Consider the following 12,882-nt stretch of genomic DNA (forward strand, 5'->3'; position numbering starts at 1 on the left):
AGTACCATGTAGTTGGTAGATGGATCTGCTTAACCTGATGATGGGCTGCCTTGAGGCCTTGGAAATGAGTATTTCACCATACCTTTAAACCAGGCTTACCAGCTGGGAAACTAGTTTAATGTGATTTTTTTTTAAACGTTTGGTTTTGAGAGGATTTAGCTGTTTAATACTTGGTTCTGGTTCTATAGTTTTAACATAGTATGCAGTAGATACTTGCCAAGATAGATCTGTTGTATTTGGAAATTAGAGTGTACATACTAAATGACATTTTAGTCAAGATCTTTTCATTTGCAGTCAATGGAGACAAAATTCAAACTGGCTTAATTTTTAAAAAGAGATTGTACTGACCTGCATAATTAAGAGCCCAGGGATATGTATGGTTTAGATACTGCTGGAACCAGGCACTCAAGTGTGCCTTCTGTGTTTCTTATTTAAAAAATTGTAGTCCTCGCTTGAAAGGCTTAGAATTTTTTTATACTAGGTGAATTTTTCTAATATTGTTGCCTTACTGAATGATACTTTGAAATCAAGGTTGCTGGACCAAAAATTTGACCTCTCTTAGAGTCATTGAAATAGTTAGGATTTCACTGATAGTTTATTGCATTTTTGCATGGGTTGATGCCATGTTAACAACTGGCTGTGATGGAGCTTTTACATACTTCAGGCATATGTACAGACAAGTATAGTAACGCTTTTCCCTGCTCTGCTTGTCTGCAGGCAGTGAAGTGAAATCTGCAAGAGTCCTGCTCGCTCAAGGCCTGCATGCAGGAGAGAAGCAGGAGAAAAGCGTTACAAAGAGCTTTTGTTCTACAGCATTTTTAAATATAACAGGTAGGTCAGATTTTTGGTCTGTCAGCCTTGATAATACCCCTTGAAAATAAGCTTAGTCTTCTGTGACTGTGATAGGTCATATCATTGAAATATATTTAAAATGTGGTAAAAATGAGAAAAGTTCTTTTTAGGATTTTTGTTGTTAGAAAGATGTAATCATTGTAAACTGTTACTACATAATAGCTACTAAAATAATGTTGTTACTAACAGGAATTGTTGCCAAACGTGAGTGGCAGATGCGATAAGAATATATTAGAAGTTATTCTTAGATCTTACTTTTAAGATTTTAATAATTTACGTTAATCCTGTGGATTGACTGAACTCTGATCTAGCCATACTTTTTAGAATAACTTTAGAATATAAAAAGAAGAAAAAAATTTACACTATTTATAATTGTCAGTTAACTCATGCAGCTGTTTTGTTTTTTAGGTATATTGGAAAGTCTGATTCAGTTACCATCAGCGTATGGAATCACAAGAAGATCCATAAAAAACAAGGTGCTGGATTTCTTGGTTGTGTTCGTCTTCTTTCCAATGCCATCAATCGCCTCAAAGACACTGGTTGTGAGTAGATGTTGAGCTTTTTAAACTGAAAAAGAAATCTGTCTGTATGTACAAGAATATTTATGTTGACTGGGGTCTGAAATCCTCCTGTGTATGTCTGAAACATGGGTTAAAATTCCTGGTCTGAATTTTATTTTGGGATCTTTCATAAAATGAAACCTTTTTGAGTATGTAAAACTTAGAGCTAAATCAGAGCTGATGCTTAACTTCCAGTGAGTTTTTAAATGTTAAGTGATTGGGGTCCAGTGTTGTGGCACAGTGGGTTAGGCCTTGGCTTCCAACACTGGCATCCCATATGGGTGCCAGTGTGAGTCCTGGCAGAGGTTTAGCCCACTATGCCACAGCACGGACCCCTAAATAGTAGTATAATACAGGGGGCCAGTGCTTTAATGTAGCAGGTAAAGCTGCAGCCTGCAGTGCCAGGCTCTCATATGGGCGCCGGTTTGAGTCTCAGCAGCTCCACTTGTGATCCAGCTCTCTGCTATGGCCTGGGAAAACAGTGGAATATGGCCCAAGTCCTTGGGCCTCTGCACCCACGTGGGAGACCTGGAGGAAGCTCTCGGCTCCTGGCTTCAGATTGGCACAGCTTTGCCTGTTGCGGCCATCTGGGAAGTGAACCAACAGATAAGAAGACCTGTCTCTGTCTGTCTGTCTCTCTCTCTGTGTAACTCTGCCTTCCAAATAAAATAAATAAATCTTTAAAAAAAATAGAATAATACAGAAAACTGCTGTGACAAAATTTAAAAGAAAGGTAAGCTATTATTCTGAGTATGAGAGTGTCGTATTACTTAGCCATAGATCAGTTTATCACCAGCCTTGGCATTTAGAAGATTAGACCAAGATCAAAACATTAGAAGTGATTTTTACAGTGCACTGATAAACTGACTTAGCATATAAGTAATTCATGTAACCAGGTGACAAAGAGGCTTTTGAGGGCTTCTTTGCATTGGGACATAGATTAAAAATTCATTTCTAACAATTTTTTTGTTTCTACCAAATTCTTCATACATGGGACTTTTTTTTTTTTTTTTTTTAAGGTTGATTTATTCATTTGAAAGGTAGAGTTACAGAGAGGCAGAGGCAGAAAGAGAAAGAGGTCTTCCATCCGCTGGTTCACTCCCCAGATGGCTGAAATGGCCAGAGCTGGGCCATTCTGAAGCCAGGAGCCTGGTGCTTCCTCAGGATCTCTCACATGGGTGCAAGGGCCCACGGACTTGGGCCATCTTCCACTGCTTTCCCAGGCCATAGCAGAGCTGGATTGGGAGAGGAGCAGCCGGGACTCAAACTGGCACTCATATGGGATGCCAGCATTGTAGGTGGCGGCTTTATTCGCTATGGCACAGCGCTGGCCCAGATACTACTGTTGTATGTGAGAAAACCAAGAGTTAAGGGTAAATTGCTTAAAATCAACAGTTAGGAACTGACAAGCTGAACCCCATGCTAAAATTATCTGAAAGCTTTGGAAAGAAAGTAACTTTATGTTAGCCATATAATATGCTAGTGTTTCATGGTTTTTGAAAACTGAATTTATCAAAACGTGTTGATATATTTATACTAATTGTAAATACAGTTGGAGGATTTTATAGTTAAAAAAGGCTTTATAGTTAAAACATGATTGATTCTTTAAATGATAAATCTGATTTCCAAAAGAGTGTGCAAATTTATTGTTGCTGTATAGATGTTAGAATTTCTGATATCAGCTAATTTTTTTTTAATTGACTTAAAATAGATCAGAGGTTGGATCTATGCAAACTTGGGCCAAATGACAATGATACAGTTAGAGGACAGATAGTAGGTAAGTATGGAATTTAAAGTTACATGGATTTTGACCTCATTCAAACTGACCTAAAGTCTAAATACCTTTTAAGTCAATGTATAGTAGCTACATCTTCTTTGAATTCGTGTAAATTAAATATGAATCAAGTAAAATACTACAAACTATGGATCCAGGTTAACTTTATTAAAACAAATTTATATAATGTAAATTACCAACTCCTAGTGTTGTGAAGAACTGTTGATCTTTTAGGAAGGAATTCTTTCAAAGTATACAAATAAACTAGAGCACTGAAAGAGATTCTATACATGCTGTTTAAGTTTCCTGAAAATAACTCAAACTTGTTTTGAGTAATAAGAGAATATTTCTGTTGGACTCTTTGTTTAGTGTTTAATGCTTTACAGTTTAAAAATCTGTTCTAATTGAAAAGTAGAATGAGTAGTGGTAGTGTAATGCTAATTGGAAGAAGAAATTGCTGATTTACTCATAAGGCACTTGGTAGACATGGACAACTAGTCTGTCTTGAAATGACCTAGAGGGAAGGGCTTGATATAGAATTTCCTGAGACTTTTCTTAAGAATTGGTAGATTGAGGTTTAGACTCTTAGTGTAATATAGTAACATTAAGGAGGGTACCTTACAGGTTTCTTATAATAGAGAAGGAAAATGTGTTTGGATTTAAAAAAATTTTTTTAATGTTTATTTGAAAGGCAGAGTCACAGAGAGGGAGAGGCAGAGAGAGATATCTTCCATCTGCTGGTTCACTCCTCAAATGGCCACAACGGCCGGAGCTGGGCCTGTCTGAAGCCAGGAGCCTGGAGCTTCTTCCAGGTCTTCCACATGGGTACAGGGGCCCAAGGACTTGGGCCATCTTTTGCTGCTTTCCCAAGCATGTTAGCAAGGAGCTGGATTGGAAATGGAGCAGCTGGGACTCAAACCAGCACCCATATGGGATGCTGGTTGGCACTGCAGGTGGTAGTTTTACCTGCCATGCCACAGTGCTGGCCCCGTGATTGGAATCTTAACACTTTGTTATAGGGCAGAATTCAGAATAAGGTGATTTTGTTATGAATCTAGAGAGGTTTTTGTTCTCAAAGGCACTTGAAGGGTTTCATTGTATATATATAAAATAGTACCTTGAATTTATTTATTTATTTATTTGAGAGAGTGACATACAGTGAGAGGGAGAGACAGAAAGGTCCTCATTCCATTGGTTCACTCCCCAAATGACCGCAACAGCTGGAGCTGCACTGATCTGAAGCCAGGAGCCAGGTGCTTCCTCCCGGTCTCCCATGCAGGTGCAGGGGCCCAAAGACTTGGACCATCCTCTACTGCTTTCCCAGGCCATAGCAGAGAACTGGATTAGAAGAGGAGCAGCCGGGACTAGAACCAGCACCCATATGGGATGCCGGCGCCGCAGGCAGAGGATTAACCTATTGCACCATGGCACTGGCCCCAAAGGGGCTTCATTTTACAAGGCAATGAATTGGGTTCATAACTGGAGAACTGCTAGAGTAGAAACATAAGAGAGCTCTATTTTGATTATCCTGGAGCACTCACTACAGCATTATTGATATTTCCTGTTATTCTTGGATTTAGAGTATGATAAACAAAAATTTTGAAAAATAAATCCTGGCAGATAAGACTTTTGTATATAATCTTTCCAACTTTATTTGATTTGATACATTATGTAATAGGTGACAGTTCATATCTAGGAGTAACAAAATAGTTTTACTAGGTATAAATATTTACTAGGTATAAATATTTAGAATATTTGTTATATATTAGAAATAAAAGAGGTTTTAAAAAGTTCATAAAACATGCCTTGTGAAAAAACTGCCTGGATTTCAAAAATATTTTTGTATCAAACCTTTTTTGGGAAAGATTTACTTTATTTATTTGAAAGGCAGAGTTAGGGAGAGATAGAGAGATCTTCCATTGGCTCATTCACTCCCTAGATGGCTGCCACAGCCAGGGCTAGGCCAGGCAAAGGCCAAGAACCAGGAGCTGCATCTGGGTCTCTCATATTGGTGCAGGATCCCAAGGACTTGGGCTATCTTCTGCTTTCCCAGGCTAATTAGCAGGGAGCTGGATTGGAAGAGCCACTATTGGATGCTGGCATTGCAATCTGCTTAATCTATTATGCCACAACGTTATGCCACAACCTAAACTTATATTTTAATTGTACTTTTCCATGAACTTTCTGAAGAACCCTTATATACATATGTCATAAAAATCAAATGTTTTACTTTTAAATGTGTGTATATAAATTTATATAATTTAATTTTAAGCTCCTGTGTAATCTGGTGTTCATAATGGAACCTTTAATAAGAGAGAGGCTAAACTCAAACATGATCTTGCAGTTCTGTCATAATTTCTAGTTCTATATAATTAGTCCTTTATAAATAATTGCAAATGTATATATATATACACATATATAGAACATCTTTTTGGAAATTTGAGAAGTACACTAGAGTCTCAACTTTGAAAATATATACTCATTTCTAATATTTTTATATACGTGTATGAGTTGTATATTTTTATGATTTTAATTACAATGAGCATATATCCTCATTTTATTTACCAAAACCATTTTTAGTGTTCATATGTGATCTTTGTAATTACTGATTTCTAAATGATGGATTATATAGATGTATCATAACTTAATCATTTAAACTATTAAGATTATTTTTTGCTGTTATAAATTGAAACTTAAACAGTTTTGAATACTTTATCTTTTTGAGAATTGTTACCATAGGAAAAAAGTCTTCTAACTTGAGATGGTTGATTAAAGGCATAGAAACATTGTCCCTTGCATTTACAACGGTTACTTAACTCTACCTTTTGTGAAGTTTATTTTTTGTCATTTGCTATTACAAATGAAGTCTAAAGATAGACAGTGAACTTGAGGAATACTCATCACCATTATTATCACTCTGATGTATATACTTTCTATGTATTTTTAAAAAATGAGATTATATCATGCACATTTTTAATCTGTCACAAATACTTGTTTTTGGTCCTCAGATACATTTCTATAGCATTTTATGTCCATGTTGGGCATATAATTAGTCCTTTATTGTTGGATATTTAGGCTGTTTCTGATGTCTTAATATTATTAAATACTCTAATTCTGTTGCTAGAATTAGACTATTTAAAAACACCTACAATTTCTTAGGCGTTTTATTGTGCAACATTCTGGAGATATAAAATGAAGACCATGAGAATTATTAGCTTTGAACCTTAGTGTTACTTCAAATAAAGCTACTGAGAAAATACATTCTTTCTACTGATTGTATTTTGGTGGTAAGAATTTCACATGATTTTTCTGTGTAAGAAATGATTAATAGTTTTTTAGTATAGTTTTCATATATTATTTGGTTTACATTTATTAAAGAAGTCTGTTCAGTATTCTCGCTTCTAAATAGAACTTACTGGGCCGGCGCCGCAGCTCCCTAGGCTAATCCTCCGCCTGAGGCGCCAGCACCCTGGGTTCTATTCCTGGTTGGGGCGCCGGTTCTGTCCTGGTTGCTCCTCTTCCAGTCCAGCTCTCTGCTGTGGCCTGGGAAGGCCGTGGAGGATGGCCCAAGTGCTTGGGCCCTGCACCTGCATAGGAGACCAGGAGGAAGCACCTGGCTCCTGGCTTCAGATTGGAGCAGCGCGCCTGCGGTAGCAGCCATTTGGGGGGTGAACCAACAGAGGGAAGACCTTTCTTTCTGTCTCTCTCTCTATCTAACTCTGTCAAATAAATTAAAAAAAAAAAAAAGGATGTATTTATTTAAAAGACAGAGTGACAGAGAAAAAGAAAGATCTTAAATTCTCTGGTTCATTCCCTAAATGGCCGCAAAGGCCACAGCTGGATCAGGCCAAAGCTAGGATCCTAGAACTCTATCCAGGTCTCCCACATGAGTGGCAGGGGCTCAAGTTCTTAGAATATCCTCTGCTCTGTACCCAGGCACATTCACAGGGAGCCAGGTCCGAAGTGGAGCAACCAGGACTCCAATTCTGATATGGGATGCCAGTGTCTTAAGAGGCAATTTAACTCTCTGTGCCATAATGTTGGTCCCCAGCTTTTCACATTTTTACAGAACTGGAAGATTTTGGAATTTGAAGACCTTTCCTTGAGTGAAGAGTCCCTAGAAACCATACTTTATGTGCTAACCTTCTTAATTCTTTTTTAAAAAAATATTTGTTTATTTTTGTGAAAGAGTGAGGGAGAGATGGAGAGAGAGAGCTTCCATGCACTGGTTCACTCCCTAGATGGCTGTAGCAACTGGGGCTAGACCAGGCTGAAGCCAGGCGCTTCATTCATATCTCCCATGTGGGTGGCAGGGGCCCAAGCACTTGGACCATTTTCTGCTGCTTTTCCCAGGCTATTAGCAGGGAGCTGGATAGGAAGTGGAGCAGCTGGAACATGAACTACCACTCAAATGGAATGCAAGCGTCACAGGGGGCAGCTTTACCTACTATGCCACAACGCTGGCCCCTGCTAAATAAAATAAATAAATAAATCTTCAAGAAAAAAAAGTTGAGTTATAGTCAAGTTGTACTTTAGTCTTTTGGGAGAGTTTTCAAGAACAGAAGTAATACTAGAGCAGCAAGGAAGGACTTGAGGGGTACCATTTAAGCTAATTTCCTCATTACTCAGATTGGGCCTTAAGTATGTTAAGTGTTTTGTCCAGGGTTTCAGTGCTCAACCAGTTGGTAGAGCCAGCTTTAAAGTCTGTCTCCTGCTTCAAGTTTATCGTGATGCTTCTATACTGATGATGTATATGGTTAAAACTGAAGGAATCCAAGGCTTGTCCTATTGCCAGAATCCAACATATATTTTTAACAAGGTCTGATTATCAGGAAGTAAACCAAAATTGATGTGAACTTTTCAAACTCCTTTTTACATGAATATATCCTTAGTGTGTTATGCTGCTTAAGTGCAACAGTGATCTTGCTTCGCCCCATTACAGTGGTAAAAAAACAATTAGACTACTCCATGAGCATGGCAAAGTATAGAAAATCTTGACATTTAAATGTTGCTTTTAAAGGGGAGAAAAATCTGTGGGAAAAGAAATCACAGATTTTAGTAGAAAACAAAGAATAAAATAAGCCAAGCCAGATCTATCTTCTAAGATAGATATTTTAGACAATATAGTAATTCTTAGTTCTGTGAATCAGTAATGTTTCTGTCGTTTAATAGTGAGTCTTCAGTCCAGAGACCGAATAGGCACGGGAGGACAAGTTGTCGACTGCAGTCGTTTGTTTGATAATGATTTACCAGACGGGTAAGCTTACATCACTGAAATCATTAGAGAAATAGAGAATTTCCTTTAAATTAAATAATGAGAAAGAAGTTGGTTTTTAAATGTACTTAACTTTAGAAATTTGCTATGATATATTCCAGAATGTAGGTTTATTTCTACTTGGAAAATTAGTTATAGTTTATCATTACTGAAACATAGATTTGATATGTTAAATTTGATGTTTAAGGGTTTTAGCTAGGAGGCAAATGAAATTTTTTGACAAATAGGATTCTCCTGTCAGCACTATTTAAAAAAATTTTTTTGCTTGATTAAATAATTCAAAGCAGGTCATGCCAGTCCTGAATTTGAGAAATTACTCTGTGTAGAAGGATGGGAAAGATAATTTAGGTAATAGCAATTAGAACATCAGAGCATTTATTGAACACATGTTTATCAGATATTGATTTAAGCAAATCATATCTTTTAATTCTCATAGCATATTGGCAAGTAGTAGTATATAGCATGTGATTCTGGAATTAAATGACCTAGGTTCCAATCCTTATTTTTCTGTTCATTAGACTTATGACATTAATTGATTTATTTATATTCTGTAAACTTGGATTTACATTTATAAAAGAGGGCGATTGCTAATAGTATATACCTCATAAATTGTTAAAAGGATTAAATGATGTCATTCGTGTAAAGCACTTTGGCATAGTGTCTTACATATAGTAAGTGCTGTTTACTGCTACTACTGTTGTTACTCTCATTCATGTTGTAGATTAAAAAAACTAAGATTCCAAGACCTTTATTAATTTTTTTTTTTTTTCGGACAGGCAGAGTGGATAGTGAGAGAGAGAGAGACAGGAGAGAAAGGTCTTCCTTTTGCCGTTGGTTTACCCTCCAATGGCTGCCATGGCTGGCGCGCTGCGGCAGGCGCACCGCGCTGATCCGAAGGCAGGAGCCAGGTACTTCTCCTGGTCTCACATGGGGTGCAGGGCCCAAGAACTTGGGCCATCCTCCACTGCCTTCCCAGGCCACAGCAGAGAGCTGGCCTGGAAGAGGGGCAACTGGAAAAGAATCCAGCGCCCCGACCGGGACTAGAACCCAGTGTGCCGGCGCCACTAGGTGGAGGATTAGCCTATTGAGCCGCGGCGCCGGCTCCAAGACCTTTAACTAACTGGCCTAAATCCTCCTTTTTGTTTGTTTGTTTTTAAAGATTTTATTTATTTATTTGAGAGGTAGAGTTACAGACAGAGAGAGAAACAGAGAGAAAGGTCTTCCATCCGCTGGTTCACTCCCCAAATGGCCACAGTGGCTGGAGCTGTGCTGATCTGAAGCCAGGAGCCATGTGCTTCTTCCCAAGCTCCCACGTGGGTGCAGGGGCCCAAGCACCTGGGCTATCTTCTACTGCTTTCCCAGGCCACAGAAGAGAACTGGATGGAAGAGGAGCAGCTGGGACTAGAACCAGCACCCATATGTGATGCCAGCGCCGCAGGAGGAAGATTAACCTACTGCGCCACGGCTCCAGCCCCTTAAGTCCTCTTAGTAAGAGCATGGACCTAAATCATAATTCTGAAGCTCACAAACTTTAGCACTGCTCTATTTGTTTGATACCAGTTGTGACCCTTTTCTGATTTTTTTTTTAAAAGACTTTTTGGCCTGCGCCGCGGCTCACTAGGCTAATTTTCCACCTAGCGGCGCCGGCACACCGGGTTCTAGTCCCAGTCGGGGCGCCGGATTCTTTCCCGGTTGCCCCTCTTCCAGGCCAGCTCTCTGCTGTGGCCCAGGAAGGCAGTGGAGGATGGCCCAAGTGCTTGGGCCCTGCACCCCATGGGAGACCAGGAGAAGCACCTGGCTCCTGGCTTCGGATCAGCGCGGTGTGCCAGCCGCAGCGCGCTGGCCGTGGCGGCCATTGGAGGGTGAACCAACAGCAAAAGGAAGACCCTTCTCTCTGTCTCTCTCTCTCACTATCCACTCTGCCTGTCAAAAAAATAAAAATAAAAATAAATAAATAAATAAATAATAAAAAGACTTTTTTATTTTTAAAAAGACTTATGTATTTGAAAGGCAAAGTTAGAGAGAGAAAGATCTTCCATCTGCTGGTTCACTCCTCAAATGGTGGTTATGGCTACTATTGGGCCAGACCAAAACAAGGAGTCTGGAACTCCATTCATGTCTGTGGGTGCATGGGCCCAAATCTTGGGCCATCTTCTTCTGCTTTCCCAGGTGCTTTAGCAAGGAGCTGGATCGGAATTAGAGCAGGAGAAACTCGAACCGGTGCCCATATTGGATGCCAGCATTGCAGGCGGGGGCTTAATGTGCTGTGTCAATACACTGGTTCCTTTTTAAAGTATTTTAATTAATTCAATGAAGTATAATTTATGTTCAGTAAGTTGTATCCATTTAAGTGTAATATTCGAATTTGAATCACTTTTTTATAATGTTTATTGTCATTATCACCATCACCTTTCACTTTTTTTTAAAGATTTATTTTTTATTTTCTTGGAAAGGCAGAGTTACAGAGAGACAGATCTTCCATCTGTTCACTCCCTGCATGGCCGCAATGGCTGGGACTGTGCCGGGCCAAAGCCAGGAGCCCAGAGCTTCTTCAGGCTCTTCCACGTGGATGCAGGGACCCAAGGACTTAACAGTTTTCTGCTGCTTTCCCAGGCACATTACAAGGGAGCTGGACTGGAAGTGGGGCAGCTGGGTTCCCATCTGGAACCCATCTGGGATGCCAGCAGTGTAGGCAGTGGTTTTATCCACTACGCCACAGTGCCAGCCCTGACTCATGATTCTTGACATCAAATTTTACATCCAAGCATTAATATTTACTCATTTTGTTTAAACTGTTAAAAATTGCTATAATTATTTATAGATCACTTTATATCCTTGATATCTCTATTAATTGTTTTATGGAGGTGAAATAAATTGTATTTATTTTTGAAGGGGAAAATAAAAATCAATATTGAGAGTATAGTAATATAAGGCTTAGGCCGGCGCCACGGCTCACTAGGCTAATCCTCCGCCTAGCGGCGCCGGCACACCGGGTTCTAGTCCCGGTTGGGGCGCCGGATTCTGTCCCGGTTGCCCCTCTTCCAGGCCAGCCCTCTGCTGTGGCCAGGGAGTGCAGTGGAGGATGGCCCAGGTGCTTGGGCCCTGCACCCCATGGGAGACCAGGAAAAGCACCTGGCTCCTGGCTCCTGCCATCGGATCAGCGCGGTGCGCTGGCCGCAGCGCGCTGGCCGCGGCGGCCATTGGAGGGTGAACCAACGGCAAAAGGAAGACCTTTCCCTCTGTCTCTCTCTCACTGTCCACTCTGCCTGTCAAAAAAATAAAAAAAAAAAAATATAAGGCTTATTCTAAACTTCTTACTCCTCGTTATTATACCATAATTGTGATCACAGGGGGAGAAAACCCATAGCATCTCTTTATTTTCTGTTTTTTAGAAGAAATTTTATATATAGTTTTTGAAAGAGACCACAGAAAGGGAGACAGAGAGACTTTTTTTTTTTTTTTGGACAGGCAGAGTGTACAATGAGAGAGAGAGGGAGCGGAATGTCTTCCTTTTTCCATTGGTTCACTCCCCAATGGCTGCTGCGGCCGGCGCACTGTGCTGATCCGAAGCCAGGAGCCAGGTGCTTCTCCTGGTCTCCCATGGGGTGCAGGGCCCAAGCACTTGGGCCATCCTCCACTGCACTCCCTGGCCACAGCAGAGAGCTGGACAGGAAGAGGAGCAACCAGGACAGAATCCGGTGCCCCGACCGGGACTGGAACCTGGTGTGCCAACGCCTTAGGCAGAGGATTAGCCTATTGAGCCGCGGCACCGGCCAAGAGACATCTTCTATCCACTAGTTCACTCCCAGAATTCCCACAGCACCTGGGGGAGCCTGGAATTCAATCTGACTCTCTCATGTGGGTGGCATGGACTCAAGTACTTGAGCCATCACCTGCTGCCTCCCCAGGTTGCACAAGGAAGTTGGAATTGGAAGCTGACCTGGGACTAGAACCTTTGATGTAGGATGTGAGTGTCCCAAGCTATGTCTTAACTGCTGCCCTTTTCTGTGCTGTAATGAACCAAATCTCAGTCAATATTTTGGTAGAAATATTAACATTACCACATTTCTGTAGTCATTTACCTATTTTTCATTATATGAATTAAAATAGAGTTGAGGGAGAAATGGTGTTCTTGGAAAAAAGTGCTGTGGCGTAGCGGGTAAAGCTGCTGCCTGCAATGTTGGCATCACATATGGGTGCAGGCTCGAGTCCCCGCTGCTCTACTTCTGATCCAGATCTCTGCAATGGCCTGGGAAAGCAGTAGATGATGGCTCAAATCCTTGGGCCCCTGTACTAGTGTGGGAGACCCGGAAGAAGTTCCTGACTTCGGATCAGTGCAGCTTCGGCTGTTGCGACCATCTGGGGAGTGAAGCAGTGGATGGAGGACCTCTCTCTCTCTCTCTCTCTCTCTCTCTCTCTCT

The 12,882-nt window shown here is 40.5% G+C and overlaps 1 protein-coding gene across 5 annotated transcripts in view; it reads left to right on the forward strand.

Annotated features, from left to right (window-relative positions):
• The window catches only part of SMURF2 (SMAD specific E3 ubiquitin protein ligase 2), a 142,321-nt gene that overhangs the window by 85,679 nt on the left and 43,760 nt on the right, over positions 1-12,882 (forward strand). For 4 of the 5 annotated variants that reach the window (XM_017349279.3, XM_070060465.1, XM_070060462.1 and 1 more), the window contains exons 4-6: positions 1,261-1,394; positions 3,124-3,189; positions 8,359-8,443. In XM_017349279.3, coding sequence (XP_017204768.2) covers positions 1,261-1,394; positions 3,124-3,189; positions 8,359-8,443 — 285 coding nt within the window. The remainder of the gene's footprint in view (positions 1-1,260; positions 1,395-3,123; positions 3,190-8,358; positions 8,444-12,882) is intronic. The other variant, XM_070060463.1, reaches the window with a different exon arrangement.

This window comes from Oryctolagus cuniculus, chromosome 17 (assembly GCF_964237555.1).
Source record: "Oryctolagus cuniculus chromosome 17, mOryCun1.1, whole genome shotgun sequence".
Taxonomy (NCBI): domain Eukaryota; kingdom Metazoa; phylum Chordata; class Mammalia; order Lagomorpha; family Leporidae; genus Oryctolagus; species Oryctolagus cuniculus.